We start from the raw sequence: 15,927 nt of genomic DNA, 5'->3' as shown, positions 1-15,927 counted from the left end.
AAGCCTTTCTTCAAATCTTTCTTTACTGTGAATCACTCACAAATCTTATAATAGTTCAATAATTTCTGTTTAGTATCTTTTAACATTTTAATTTAATTTACATATAATATCATCCAAACTGTTATATAAGTGTTGAGGGTAAAATAACATTTGTAAACTTACTGACTGTACTGGAAAAATAAACAAAAATGGCATGTGCAATAATTTGGAACACGGTACACATCCAAAGGGAATATTTTATGTTTGACCTTCAGTCAACAAAGGCCAGAGCAGCGGTACTGAGCCAGCGGCAAATTTCAGAAGTACTGAGATGAGGCTGCCCTCGGCCGGGGTACACGGCGCTGACCGCACACTGATTACCTGGAACTCATATATCTTTCCAGGTAATTTTAATATAAGTGCTATTTTTACTAACTGACCACAGAATTTAAGTTTATTCATCTATTTTCTTGACTAAACAGCTCTTTAAACTTCATTTTACAATACAGAAAGTGTAATATTTTGAATATTGTGCAGGTTTTAAGCTCCATTGCCGTTGACATGAAATGCATTCTGGGAAACTTTGCTGTCACAAGTCCACACAAGTCACCTCCTGATGCATCCTCAATAAAATGGGCGGATCAAAAACACATCAGAGGATGTCATGTAAACTTGGCTTGATGTGAAGTCCGAATTGGAACAGTACTTGGGCCGCAACTGATGACGTTTCACAAAAATACAAGTACAGACAAGAACGCATTTTGAGGAATGGCCATGTTACCATTATGAAAGTAGGCTGATGACTTGAATCAGGTGTTTTAAATAGTAATAGTCTTCTAATAGAGTATGGTAACAAATGGGAAACTCTTGTCCCACTTTTGTCAAATCAGAGAATAAAAATATAGATTTTTAGTATATCATTTCCTTTTTTTTTCTGTCTCATTTATTTTTTAAAGAGTATTTTGTATTAAAAGTCTTTGTTTGAGTGAAGCCGCTTAAAACTAAACTGGCTTTTCTGTGTAGGTGTGAAAACATTGATAGAAGATAACAGACTCACTGATATTAAGCAAATTAATTCATCAGTGTATTGTATTGAATTGTGGCTTGAATAATGAACAGGTCTAAAAGAATCAAAAAGGTAATTTCTCTATCACTCACCTGCCATTAGAACAGAGTCCTCCATTTTTAATCTCTCCTCTTCAGTCCATGTTCTGTTTACTTTCTGTGAAGGGAAAGAAATCATTCTGAAGCATTTGTTACAACATGATTTGTTACAAATAATATCTGATTTAAATGCTGAATGTGTCAGTGTAGATCACTGTCAGCTGGCATTACTGATTGAGTATATAATTCTGATTCAAGCTTTAAACTGACATTGTATTATATGTGTAATATGTGTTTAGTATTATGTACTTTAAGTCTTGTGAATGGCTACAAAAGATTGACATCAGTGTGATGAGATCAGAGATGCTGTATTGAGACAGAAAGTAGCATCTCTTGTGTGGTGTATAGGTGATAATGGCTTAGTAATTATTCCCTTACCTCTGTCATAAAATCTACAAAAAGTCCCTTCAACCAGGCTGATAAAGAATAGAAAACAGTGTTTGAAACATCAGAACACAACAAGAGTGAAAAGTAATTTTATTTAACAGAAAATCCCCAGTTAGTCTTACATCCTAATTTTAAATGTGTAACAGTAACTTGATATTCTTCTAAAAGTCAGTGACAGGCTTCATATTGGCACCCAGATCATTTACTTAAAAGGGTTGGTAATCACCTAATGTTAATGATGCTCTGTAATATCAGGTGCTGTGCTACTTTTTTTGACAATAATTCATAAAGAAAACTCATAAACATGCATTTACTTCCACTGTGTCATGAGTGTTTCAATGATGGTAATTTTGAAAGTATAAAGACATCTCATCTGGTAGAGATTTTTGCCAATATCATGGTGTATATACTCCACGTGTATGTATGGCTGTCAGTGGCAGTGGAATTGTCTTGCGTTATTTACATGTCGGCCAAATAATGTAATTATGCAAAAAAATACATCAAAACGAGTATGAAAACTAACTAAGGGGTGAAGATAGACAGAAGGTAAAGTGGAGTACAGTTGTTAACAGTGCTATAGCAACAGCTCAACAGCGTGTTACTGCAATAATGAAACAGAATTTCAGTTCTTGTGTGCAAACAAAATTTTTTGACTTATATCAAATTCATAATGCAAAAAATAACTATTTTTAGTGTGATTCAAAGTTCTTCATACAAAGATAAGATTTTGGTCACACCCCCCACACCTGATGTGCACGTCTGTTATTTTCATGTTACACTTTTACTCAATAATCAGTGTCACATGATCCTCTTTATCTACTATTCTGTTTCTTTTTAGTTCATTTTCATTTGGACAGAGGAATATTAATAAAGATATTAAACACATGAAGAGTTAAATACTCACACCATGCTTCAATTATTCTTTCTGTTTCTCCTTCATGTTTTACTCCTTTTTCTTCACGTTTTACTCTTACTGTTATCTCCTCTGTTTTGACTCCACTGGTGACCTGACACACATAATCTCCCAGATCAGACCATCTGAAGTCTTTCAGTGAGAAGGAAACATCTCCTTTCTCCAGCTTCTCAGTCATTAGATTCACTTTGCCCTTGAATTCTCTCCCTTCAATCATCTGTCTGTTCTTATAGATGCACACACAGTCTGTCTCCTTAAACCATCTGATCTCCATGTCAACAGCACTGATTTCAGGTGACAGGTGACATGGTACATTGAATTCATGCCCTATTTCAACTGTAGTTCTCTGAGCTGTTTCAGGGACAACAAGCTGAAACTCATCTGTAACAAAAACACAAAACAGACTTATACACCTATACAACAGCTGTCACTTACATGTACTGTGCATAGAACACAACAGAGTGCATTTAAATGTCTGTAAATACAGTGATCAAAAATATTTTTTTTACTTACTGCTGCTTGCAGTTGCCATCTTTGTCTTCTAGAGAGAAAGAGAGAGAGAGAAAGAAAGAGAGAGAGAGAGAGAGAGAGAGAGAGAGAGAGAGAGAGAGAGAGAGAGAGAGAGAGAGAGAGAGAGAGAGAGAGAGAGAGAGAGAATAATTTAGGCCTACTCACCACATCAATAGCACATAATTTATTTTCACAGTAAGATGCGTTTAGCAGTAAAACAGCTGATGTTGTGTCTCACCTGTGCTGTTCTTCAATGAAACTCAATCAGATTCTTCAGGTTAGAAGTTAAATCGTCTCTCTGCTATTCAGTAAAACATACATCACCCTACAGCATGCATCAAAACTGTGTGAAATTAAATAAAACTATATATAAATATAAGTAGATAAGCACTGATTAAAAAAATTAATTAAAAGTTTTAATAAAAATACAAACTCAAGTAAATTCAATCCAATGAATAAAATCCCTCTGCAGTTACTATTGTACAAAAGCAATTTAACCTAAATGTACAAATACAGCCCACTTAAAACAATCATTCCCCCTCAACCTCAACAGTTGGCATTTTGCCCTTAACTGGTTGCTATACCAAAATAAAGATCTTAATGTTACCAAAATAATTTTTATTGTCACATATAACAATATAATCTACTGTCTGCAATGATTCATGTAAATTTTGATCTTATTATAGTACAGATTATTCTGCTGGAGCTCATGGGTACAGAACTGAAGTCACATCTACTGACAACATATATTTCTCTTACACATTAAAAATAATAAAAATTGAAGGTTGTAAAGTGACAGAAGTAGAGAGTAGATAATTTTAGGTTTAATTATGGTATATGATGTCTTCTAATAACATTCAATAACGTATTTCAAATCAGCAACGAATTAAATCATGAAATACATCATAAACGTATTACTTACGTGCAAACTGATTCATTCTAATTCAAGCGGCTCGTCTCATACATGTCTGCATACAGTACAGGCCTACAGTAACTGCTGCGTCACGATATGTCCACACATCATGTTAATATTTCATTGTTACCGCGGTCAAAATAACGCCGATTTTTTGTTCCTATACACAAAAAAAGAAAATAACATAACATAACATATAGGGGATAGCGTCGAAACGTTGCTTTCCTTAAAGGGGCACGCACTTTCACTTTCGTTTTTATTTCAACGTCACGGGAATGTATTTTTTACAAACGACAGTGACCCCCTGTGGACAGTGACTACCAATGCAGCATGTTGCACTTAACAGGTTATTCTGTATAATTGTTTAATCTCACATACCTACCAGATTTACCAGGCTTACCAACATGGGAAAAACTGTACTATACTTTAGTATTTACTAAAGTAAACTAGCAGTGAATTAATAGCCCTATTATTAATCCCAACACTTTGTTATTGTGTAGGTACAACATTCTATGAAGTAGCCTAAATAAACACACTATAGCCTACTAAATACTGTAGTACAGCCTACTTTTTTATATATATTTTTGTATATATTTAATATTTACTACAATAAGGTTAAAAACTGTAGTAATGTATTGGTTTACTATAGTAATTACTAAACTTATTTTTTTTTCATATGAGCAGAATCATATAGGAACTGATCTGTGATCAAGTGCAAGTCATGCCTCTCAATTATTAACCTCAGTTATTTTTTATTTTGTTTAGTTAACAAATGCATTCATGTTACATAAGCTGATTGGTCCATGAGGTATAAAGTGACAGTTTAAAATGTCATTACTGAACCAAAACTTTGTTCAAAGCTGAGAAGAACTTACAGGGAATGTTGTAGTCTGCTTTGTTATGTGGCTGTTTGTAAGTGGTTTCATGCATCTCTTCTTCGGAATAATAAAGTAAACATTTCTAGATTTCTTCATTTTTTTACACATATATGGAATTGTCTTATTAAGCACATTTTAAAATCTCCTTTATTGTGACACATTAAATAAAATGCTACATTCCCCAATAAAATCCCCCCCCCCCCAAAAAAGGAATTTCTTAAAACCCTTGTTACAGTTTTTTTATGCATGAATCAAAGATTGCTTGTCTGTTCAGTCAATAAGACTTTGTTTTGATTTAGTTGATGTCATGAATGTTATGCTATTTTTTAAGTCTAAATATATTTGGCATTGGTTTACCACTTACCATTTGTTTTAATCATTACTATTTTAATACTGATGTCATACAAATAAATAGATGAAATAATTTGCCTTGATTAATTAGTCATTATTCAAAATATTGTTGAGAAATGTAGCAGTTCACATTTGTTAATTTTTACAACTTTTAATATGAACTAAAATACATTTTAATAATTCAAAATATGTACTGTGTGCAATGAAGCACATACTTCTGGACCATTAAAAAGGTGTTGCCACTTCCCATTGTCCTGTGACCTGAATGCTGAGTTTTTTAACAAAAAAAAAACACACATAAAACAACTCAGGTGTTGCTTTAGTGATGTTTAGATGAGTAATGTTACATTTATTTTTGAATGCTCCCTTATTGTTAGTAGCCAAATGAATGTCTGCTAAATGAATAATTGCAATGTATTTGAGAACGACATTACTGTACAGTGGTGTAAAAAAGTGTTCCCCCCTTCCTATTTTTTTATTTTTTTGCATGTTTGTCCCACTTTAATGTTTCAAATCATGAAACAAATTTAAATATTAATCAAAGATTACACTGATAAAAACAACATGCACTTTTTAAAAGAACCTTTTTATTAAGAAGGGAAAACAAAATCCAAACTCACATGGCCCTGTGTGAAAAAGTGCTTGCGCCCCCTAAACCTAATAACTGGTTGGGCCCCCCTTAACAGCAACAACTGCAATCAAGCATTTGCTATAACTTGCAATAATTTGGTTACAGCGTTTTGGCAAGCTCATCTTTGCAGAATTGTTGTTATTCAGCCACATTGGAGGGTTTTCAAGCATGAACCACTTTTTTAAGGTCATGCCACAGCATCTCAATAGGTCAGGACTTAGACTAGGCCACTCTTAAGTCTTCATTTTGTTTTCTTCAGCCATTCAGAGGTGGACTTGCTGGTGTGTTTGGATCATTGTCCTGCTGCAGAACCCAAGTTCGCTTCAGCTTGAGGTCACGATGGCCGGACATTTTCCTTTAGGACTTTTTGGTAGACAGCATTAAGGGTTCCATTTATCACAGGAAGTCTTCCAGGTCTTGAAACAGCAAAACAACCAGACCATCACACTACCACCACCATATTTTACTGTTGGTATGATATTCTTTTTCTGAAATGCTGTTACATTTACTGGAAAAAATTAACAAAATCAACCCATATATATATATATATATATGTGTGATACAGTCAATTTTGAAGAGAAGTGATGAGAAGTCACATTATATACTGTAATGAAGTTCTAAACGTAGGTTCGGGAGGAGCCTAAACATTCAGTCCTGTCAATCATCCTGAGAGCCTTTTTAAGTGAATCAGTCCTCACGCCTACCCGTTACAATTCATCCAGCAAAAAACAAACAAACATGAACTGCTACATTTATTACAATATTGTAAATGACTTGCTATTCAATGTAAAGTATTTAATCTATTTATTTGTATGACTTAAATATTAAAATAGTAATGATTAAAACAAATGGTAAGTGATTAACTAAATCAATGCCATTTCTCACAATTACCCGTAAAAACATGTTTAGTCAAACAAATGTCAATATTATGTCTCATGCACTTTTGCAGATTATTTTCTGATCACACAAGTCAGATCAGTGGAGGCAGCAGAAGTTTTAAACTATGAAAAATAATGGTAAAAATCTAGAATTTAAATAGAAAACATTAATTTTTCTGTCTATGAGTGATAAAGACATTCTCGGCATACTTCTGTCTCATCTTAAACCTTTCCTGGTTTTCACCAACAATATACTGCCTGTGTGTATGCGCATGTGCATGAGAGAAAGTATACGTCTGTGCTTGCAACTCTTTGTTTTTATTCTGTATGATATTTTTCTTTGTGTGTGTGTATGCAATATATTTATGTGCATCCACATAAATTATCTGTAGGCTTTTCAATTTCACCAATTTTAATGAAATAAATGAAAGAACAGGGTAGGTTTCTTCAGAAATACCTTATTTTGAACAAAAAGCTGAGATTATTGCACTTTTGTCAAGGACTTTTGTTAGAGATCAGATTCAGAACAATGATCAAAACATACACAGAAGCCGTTTCTCAATGTCAAGGATACTTCCTTGGCAGGACTTGTCCTTACAAGTCACTTCCTTCAGAGGCTAGGCGAGGCTCCTTTTAAGCATTCGGAGAACACGTTAAATGGAACAGGCTAGCAAGTGCACGTCATTACGTCATTGCGTGACTGAAAGGTGTGCTTTCGGTGCTCACGCATAGGATTGTGGGTGATTTCAGCGCGTGAAGAGCGCGAAGGATACAAATTTGCATCTTTTCCTGTATATGGGATATTTCTCGAACGAAGGACTCAGTCCTTGGCTGAAATTTCAAGGATCCTCGACATTGGAACAGTCCTTCGACGGATGTCGATGACATAGCATCCTCGAAATTCTAGCTTCCGAGGATCCTTCCTTGACATTGAGAAACGGCTAGAGTATTTACTGCGTTTGGATCCGTATAGTGTTTTATAAGGAGGGTAAGATCGCCACCTACTGCATAATAGCGTAAATATGGATTGACGTAAAAAACTTGTTAACTTGTCAATGGCGGCGAAAGAGTTAATTAAATAGTTTATTTTTTCATAAGGCATCCACAGAAATTGTTGTGACACCACTGGTCATAAAAATATGAATATTAAAAAATGGTTGGTGTTAAATCAGTTAATCAGGGTGTGTGTGATCAACCTGGTTAAGCTGTAAATGACAAGCAGGATTAGAAGTATTGCATAGGTGTGCAATAGTGTCACCTAGTTTTAAAATATTAAAGCCTTGATGAAATAAATGCTTTTATTTTTTTCAATAATATTCAAGTGCCTTGGATTATTGATTTTATTTAATTGTTAGCTGAAAACAAGAAGCCACCAGTGTTTGTTCATAAAAAATAATGTGTGTTCTATTTTTTTTCATGATTCATGGCGCAGCGCTTCTCATCAGGTGTGCGACCCCTTTAATCCTGATCAAACTCACCTGCCTGCAATTTTTTATTCTGTAACATAAACGTGCATCATACATCCAAACCCACAGTTCCTTTTGATGTTTACAGAAATGCATGGATCATAGACTGCTTCTCAATGCGCAATTAAATTGTTTTCTTGACCAGGAATGTTAATGTTATTTCACACCCCACACTCAAACAAAATGAAATGTTGGGTTTAATTAAAAAAAAAATGTTAACAGGGTCCACACAATTTGTTTAAGTAATCTCAAAAAACAATAATTTAGTTAATTTTACAAAAGAAGTTTAAGTAAACTTAACAAACCTCAGTAGAGTCAACAAACAACAACTGAGTTAATTGTACAAGAAAAATGTAATTAATGATGACAAAAAATGTGAATAACTCCATTTTATAAACTCCTTCTCCTTTATTTAGGATTTAATAAGTCCACAACACAAAATCAATCAATCAAAGTGCAGCTGCTCAATACAACTCATCATATAGACCTTTTTTAATTACAGTTTTTCAAACATATCACAAACATAAATGTAATGTGATTTCAAACAGTTTATTTGTTTGTTTTGTTCTAAAATATATCAGAACAAATTCATTGAATCATATTTGGACACTTATGACTCACATACCTATGGTGCTACACTTCTGCAAGAGGGTGCCAGAACAACAATTATCCGCAATACACTGCAAAATCCTCAGCCAATGAGATACAAGTCTGTATTGGTTTGATTAATCTGTTACTTTTATGCAACGTTATGTTGGCTGAACAAATAATTTTTATGCAACGTTGAGAAGACACAGTTTTTTGGTAAATGAACTAGATTAAATTAAGTTCACGTTGTTAAATTGATGTTTTTAAGTAATCACAACATGAAATGATTAAGTAAAATTGGCAAACGTAAAAGTTCTTTTTTTGTGCAGTGCAAAAGATTTACTGAAACCAAGCTGCAAACAATGCCACAGGGATAAAAACAGATTGTACAAATACGAAGTAGGCACGTTTATAAAAATATAAACATATTGCCATGAGATTGGGTTGGACATCCACACAGAAGAATGAATCAGTGTATGTCTGCCTCCACATTAACCCATTAACCCTTTCTTGTCCATTATCATCTCTTTGGCTTGAGAATTTCAGAGATTTTCAGTAAAACTCACTAAAACGTGAGAATACTTTAGATGAGTTGTGCTATGTGTCACACACTCATTTTTGTTTAATAATATTAATTCTTTATATTTTTTTATTCTTGAACAGTTTGTTTCATTGCTGACTCATAAAGGTCCCATACTATTGAATAATTCTCCTCGAGTGTCTTCATCTTTCTGTTCTTCTCCTCCATCTGTCTGTTAAACTCCTCCTGCATCTTTGACTTTGATTCTGAAATGTTTCTCTTGAGTTCAGGTAGGATGATCTTTATGAGGTTTCTTTCTGTCTCCACCCTCATCTCTCCTTCATACATCTGCCTGATCTCCTCCATCTCCTGTCTGTGTTTCTCCTCCATCTCAATCTTTTCTCTCTCTCTTTGATCTTTCAGTTTGTTAATCTTTCTCTCCAGCTTTGATCTCTTCTCCACCTCTTTCTCCAACTCTCTCTTTAGTTCTTTCTTCTTCTCTTCATCTCTTTCTTCTCTCATCTGTCTCTCTAGTTCACCTGTTCTCTCATTAAGTTGTTGAATATCTCCTTCATGTTCCTCGATCGCTCCCTCTATCTTTCTAAGGGACCTCTGCACCTCCTTTTCAATTTTTTCTTTCATCTCTCTCTCCTCCCTCTCTTTTCTCTCCTCTCTGTCTCTCATGATCTTTCTCTCCATCGCTCTGATCTGAGACTCAATCTCCAGGTAGATCTCACTGCTGTAAAATCTCTCTGTGTTTCCTTCCACCATCTTCTCAATCTTCTCCAGCAGCTCTGAGATCTGTGAGTCATCTCCACTCTGATGAATGCTGAGACAGTGAAACCTGTTCCCACATTTCTCTACAAGTCTCTGGACCTCCTGATTCCCTGACTGGACAAAATCCTCAATGATCTTCTTTTGTTCTTCATCAGTAACAGTGAAAAGGATCATGGTGTTCCTCCAACACCTGTCCCCAAAAATCTCCTCCATTTTCTCCAGCATTGCTCTCTCTACTCCAGTAGATTGTTGTACTGGTATGACCAGGAGGAAGGCGTGAGGTCCTGGAGCAGACAGATGGACACAGAGTCTTATATCCTGTCTCACCTCCTCCAGAGAGAGATCAGAGCAAAACCAGTCAGGAGTTTCCACCACAGTCACCTGCTTCCCATTCACCTCCCCCTGTCTGCTCTCACTCTGCTGGATCTCTGTTGATGTATCAGTCTGGATCTTCTCCTCTCTGTTCAGGATGATGTTTACTGATGCACTCTTCTCAGATCCAGCACTCCCCACCAGAACCAACCTGAGCTCTGATCCAGAAACCAACACTGAAGCTGTTTCTCCACTCACTAGAAAACAGGTAATTCACCAGATGACTGCTGAAATGTATCTTATTTAATTGTATACCTGAACCTACCCCCCAAAAATGTATCTCTGTATATTGTTTTCTAATTAACTCACTGTTTGGAAGATCCTCGTCAAAACTCGTTCTTCTTCTTACTGGTGCTGACACAGATAAAACAATTCGATTTGGCAAATATTATATTGCATTATGCAGCATCATGATAATAATTAAATAAAAAACCTAAAATAAATCATCATTGACCCTAATAGAGTTCTACTGGATTGTTTCATAATAAACTCACTCGTTGGAGGATCGGACTCCTTACTGTGTCGTTGTCTTACTGATGCTGTTGAAACTGATGTTTCTATACCAGTTGGAAACAAAGCACCAGAACAAATTACAATTGATCAAATGTTACAAGACATTATGTAGAACAATATTTACATAATAAAAACCCTGATATAAATGCGTCATTGAGTTATTGTAATGTTTGTTTCTGATTTAGACATGAAGTTGGACATATATAGTAATGTGTCTAAAATCTAAATCAAATAAAGTAATTTTTCAGCAATTCATTTTTGAAAGCATATAAACCAATATTCTTCATGTATTGTTATATTGTTTAAATAACTAAAAATAATATAAAATTTTACCGTTATGGTAAAAGCACAACGTTTGACTGTGGTTAATTTTCACTCAATCAGAGATTTCTTACCAGAACTCTTCAGTAGTTTGTTTTCCTCCAGCAGTAGTTGTAGTTTGCTGTTATTTTCCTGTAGTTCATTTCTCAGTGTCTCCAGTTGATGTTTACTGGTTTCCAGTTCTTTGACTGTGTTCTCCAGCAGTCTCTCTTTCTCACTCATCAGTTTATTTTTCTCTTCAATTTCTGTTTGTTTTTCCTCAATCTCTCTGGTTGTTTGTAGTAGTTCGTCATTTGATTTATTTAGAAGTTTGTCCTTCTCTTCTAAAGCCGTTTCTTTGCTCTTCTCAAGATCTTTAATCTGTGCGTCTCTTTCACCTAAAATTTTCTCAGTATCTTTCAAACGTTTGCCTTTTTCATTCAACTCTGCAAGAGAAACACAATACTTTCAGTCATAAACAAACTAACTTTATCCCTTGTACAGTATATTCATTGATTGTTTAAATGCTAAATATACTATGACTGAAAAAGTTATTTTCTAATGTGTATTTTAGGAGCTATAGGGGTGTGTAGTATATTGAGGTGAACATTTTGAGCTCTCAGTGATTCAATCAGATTCTGATTCTGGGAGTCAATGTCCAATTTCAAAATGATTCTCAATGCAAATGTTTCAGCAACAGAAAAAGGTTAAAAACCTTGAGAAAATATTCAGCATATTGGGGGCTTCTACATCACAGCAAACTATAATTTGTGCAAACACATCTTCAAATAAAATTATTTTGCAAAGAGGTGCAAATATTAGTGGTAAAATAAATAAAATACTTGTGAGTGTTCATTAGAGAAGAAAAATGTCAGATTTTATAATTGATCTAAATCAGATTGTTTTAATTTAATGGTCGATTCAGTTTACAAAAAACATATCAAATTAGTTTAGGCTATTAATCAGATTTTGGCAGGGTAAGTAAAATATTGAACCACTGGCCCGATTGGGCCAAGAAAAAAAAATCTTTGAAGGATTTTTACTTGTCCAGGATAGCACTGAAGACTCACCAGATAAATGTGTAGATGATTCACTTTTCAGTCGTTCTAGTTCCGAATGCAGATTTTTGATTTCTTGATCTGAAAAATAAAAACAGCTTGAAATTAAATTTATGTTTAACATGCATCTGATGCTAAATAAAACTGAATATTGACTGAAAATCTCTCTTTAAAAATAATTTGATCATAATTCAGACACTCACAAGATTGTTTCTGCTGTTGTTTGTGTTCTTGTAGTATTTTCTCCTGATGAGTGAATTTAGTTTTCTGTTCATCCAGTTGTGTCTTCATCTCCTGTAGTTCATTTCTCAGTGTCTCCAGTTGATGTTTACTGGTTTCCAGTTCTTTGACTGTGTTTTCCAGCAGTCTCTCTTTCTCACTCATCAGTTTATTTTTCTCTTCGATTTCTGTTTGTTTTTCCTCAATCTCTCTGGTTGTTTGTAATAGTTTATCATTTGATTTATTTAGAAGTTTGTTCTTTTCCTCTAAAGCCGTTTCTTTGCTCTTCTCAAGATCTTTAATCTGTGCGTCTCTTTCACCTAGAAGCTTCTCCGTATCTTCCAAACATTTGGATTTTTCATTCAACTCTTAGTAAGAAACACAATACTTTCAGATATAAACTAAATGTATCCCTTGTATATTCGCTGATTGTTTGAATAATAAATATACAATGAGTTTTTCCCAATGTGTATTTTAAGAGCAATAGGGGTGTTGACATATTAGGGAAGAAATTATATGCTTTTAATGTTTCAATTAGATTCTGATTCTGGCAGTCAACGTCCAATTTTAAAATGATTCTCAATGCATCTTAATGTTTCTGCAACAGGTAAAGGTTAAAATTTGTGAGCAAATATTTTGTATATTGGGGGCTTTCATCCTAAAATTCTAGCAAACTAATTTCTGCAAACACATTAATTATCTTCACATAGTCAGGCCCGGCGCCATGGGGGGGCAAAGAGAAAGAAAGAATCCCCCCAGTTCTCTTAAAGGGAAACCAGGCAAGTCTGCGTATTATTTCTCTACGATCTCCCCCTAGTGTCTGGAAGTAAATGCTTTCAAACACACTGTCGTAAAAACGAACTGTTGTCCCCTCGCAACCAAGTTTATTAGCTTATTTCCAATCCTGTTATTTCTATCTAAGTTAGGTAAGTAATATTTCTTTCCAACTGATTTTTTATTTTTATTGTGTTGTCATGCATAATAGTATTTTTACCATAAATATATATATATATATATATATATTAGGTCTGAAGCTCTTTTTCTTTTCTTGGAATCTTCCGTCAAGGGTTTTCGATGCTTCTTCCCCGGCTCTGCCATTTGTAACAATCACTAGCCGTGTTTCGCTTGCCTGCCTCTGTGTTGTTTGCCGTAGAGTGATCCTGCTTCTCGAGATATCTGAGACTTTGCGAGACTGAAGGACACCGGGTCGGATACAGCGAACTTGCAAGTGGGGTACTCCCAAAAGCGCTATTACGCCATAAAATGTAGTTCCTCTTTTAAATCCGCTTAGAAAAGCGCTACATTTTATTTTGTACCACCAAACTTGCTCGTATAACTACTCATCTTAAATAGGAAAAACGTTGATGTGTTTGGTCACTTCTAACTTTATCTCTAAATGGTACCATTGAATGAATGGGGCTAAGCTAAATGCTATCGAAGCGTTGCAGCGCGCTCCAGCGCTTACGTGCACGCACACAGATGATAGAGGGATGTATCAACAATTCTTAGTTAAGGTAATAACATATTTTAATATTGAAAATGAGTAGACTATTCCTTTAACATAAATTAAATTGGGGAGCTAAATTCCTTCTTTGGCTCAAAACGTCAATAATATAGGTAGCCATAATAAGTAAATGAATAAATAAATTAAAAAGAGCAGGAAATTAGTCACGATAAGGTATAGTGTGACCCCCCCGGTATGCCATCCTGGTGCCGGGCCTGCATATAGTTATTATTGCAAACAGTGGTATAATACAGTAAATAAAAGACTTGTGAGTGTTCATGAGAGAAGAAAAATGTCAGATTTATAATTGTCCTAAATCAGATCTTTTTTTAATTGTTTGATTCAGGTAAAAAAACATATCAAATTAGTTTATTAATCAGATTTAATAAACAAGATTTTGGTAAGGTAAATAAATACTGAACCACTGGCCTGATTGGGCCAAGGAAAAAATCCTTGGATGATTTTTACTTGGCCAGGATAGCCCTGAAGACTCACCAGATAAATGTGTAGATGATTCACTTTTCAGTCGTTCTAGTTCAGAATGCAGATTTTTGATTTCTTGATCTGAAAAATAAAAACAGCTTGAAATTAAATTTATGTTTAACATGCATCTGATGCTAAATAAAACTGAATATTGACTGGAAAACCTCTCTTTAAAAATAATTTGATCATAATTCAGACACTCACCAGATTGTTTCTGTTGTTGTTTGTGTTTTTGTAGTGTTTTCTCCTGATGAGTGAATTTAGTTTTCTGTTCATCCAGTTGTGTCTTCATCTTCTGTAGTTCATTTCTCAGAGTGTCCAGTTGATGTTTACTGGTTTCCAGTTCTTTGACTGTGTTCTCCAGCACTCTCTCTTTCTCACTTATCAGTTTGTTCTTATTGTCCATTTGTGTCTCTTTCTCTTCAAGCTGACTCTGTGTCTTTTCAAGCTCTTTGATTGTTTGTAGCAGTTTATCATTCATGTCTTTAAGACGTCTGTCCTTTTCCTCTAACGCCATGTCCTTTATTTGAAGTGTCTGTTTGCTCTCTAAAAGAATATTTTCTTTCTCCTGTATGAGTTTGTTTCTTTCTGTGAGAAGTCTTTTCAAATCTCCAGGATTCCTGTACTCTAAGATAAATAAGCAAACAATGTAGACATTATCATTCAAAAAGGAAATAAACAGTTAAATGCAGGTAAAGGAAATTTAATTTTGTATTATAAATCACTACCTACATAAATTTGTAATCTAAAGTGCTGATTTAAAATAAAAAATCGGACAGTGCATCTATTTCATTGCTAAAAACCAACGTTATTTTGTGTATTTGGTATAATACAATGTGTTTGCGTGGTCAATGGTTTAAAACACATTATTTTCCACATACCATACTTTTTTGTAGCTTCAGATTTCACAGTTTTCCTGAAATGCACAGATTTTGTACAAAACTGTCTCTGGCCAACTAATCTGTATTTTGTTATCATGGGCGGACTGGGAAAAAAAATCAGCACTGGCATTTTGGGCCAGATCGGCCCCTCATTTGATAACGCCAACATTCTCTGTCTTTTTGGTCTCTTGAATGTGTATACCAATCATGACATAAAACAAGGTTAAACCTGTGACTTTGACTCTCTGATCTGTTTGTCATATCTGAGGCTTAAGATCTCTCACTAAGTTTTAGAAATCATTATTAAGAACAAATTAATTTACTGACCAGAACAGCCAAAAAGTGTAACCAAAGACTTTTTAACATGAGAAGGAAACACAGGTCTATTTATGGATACACGGTTTTTGGATATAATGTTTAAAATCAAAGCTAATTTTGTCTAAACAAAAGGGAACAAATGAAGCATACTCACAAAATCTCCTTAAAAAAAAAACGGTAGTAGCTTTAATAAGATTTTGAAAACGTATTAACACAATACCACTCTAATTTAATCCACAATTTACACACATTCATACTTTATCTTATACTGTAAGCTATAAACATTTATTGTTTCTATTTGCTTGACTGACAGTCACTGCAGCA

General features: G+C 34.5%; 2 protein-coding genes and 1 long non-coding RNA gene across 6 annotated transcripts in view; all 3 read right to left on the bottom strand.

Annotated features, from left to right (window-relative positions):
- LOC129439427 (uncharacterized) overlaps positions 1-1,279 on the bottom strand; it is a 148,020-nt gene extending 146,741 nt beyond the window's left edge. For 2 of the 3 annotated variants that reach the window (XM_073860599.1, XM_073860600.1), the window contains exon 1: positions 1,138-1,273. In XM_073860599.1, the coding sequence (XP_073716700.1) occupies positions 1,138-1,222 (85 nt within the window). In that variant the 5' untranslated portion in view covers positions 1,223-1,273. Of the gene's footprint in view, positions 1-1,137 lie in introns of all 3 variants that reach the window. The other variant, XM_073860596.1, reaches the window with a different exon arrangement.
- A 1,188-nt stretch (positions 1,280-2,467) lies between these two features.
- Positions 2,468-4,132, bottom strand: LOC141358831 (uncharacterized). 2 transcript variants are annotated; one of them, XR_012365298.1, is made up of 4 exons: positions 3,876-4,132; positions 3,192-3,296; positions 2,957-2,984; positions 2,468-2,824 (listed from the first exon to the last, which is right to left on the bottom strand). It is a non-coding gene; the product is annotated as an uncharacterized lncRNA (long non-coding RNA). The 2 variants fall into 2 exon arrangements; XR_012365299.1 differs by having other exon boundaries at positions 3,192-3,278.
- A 4,415-nt stretch (positions 4,133-8,547) lies between these two features.
- Positions 8,548-15,927, bottom strand: part of LOC129439893 (uncharacterized) — a 31,573-nt gene continuing 24,193 nt past the window's right edge. The window contains exons 3-9 of the mRNA XM_073860601.1: positions 14,609-15,031; positions 14,417-14,485; positions 12,402-12,785; positions 12,211-12,279; positions 11,236-11,586; positions 10,822-10,884; positions 8,548-10,524 (exon numbers count right to left, since the gene is read on the bottom strand). Of these exons, the coding sequence (XP_073716702.1) occupies positions 9,308-10,524; positions 10,822-10,884; positions 11,236-11,586; positions 12,211-12,279; positions 12,402-12,785; positions 14,417-14,485; positions 14,609-15,031 (2,576 nt within the window). The 3' untranslated portion in view covers positions 8,548-9,307. The remainder of the gene's footprint in view (positions 10,525-10,821; positions 10,885-11,235; positions 11,587-12,210; positions 12,280-12,401; positions 12,786-14,416; positions 14,486-14,608; positions 15,032-15,927) is intronic.

This window comes from Misgurnus anguillicaudatus, chromosome 22 (genome assembly GCF_027580225.2).
Source record: "Misgurnus anguillicaudatus chromosome 22, ASM2758022v2, whole genome shotgun sequence".
Classification (NCBI taxonomy): Eukaryota; Metazoa; Chordata; class Actinopteri; order Cypriniformes; family Cobitidae; genus Misgurnus; species Misgurnus anguillicaudatus.
Note: the sequence above shows the minus strand (reverse complement) of the source record. Positions and strands in the feature narration are given on the sequence as shown.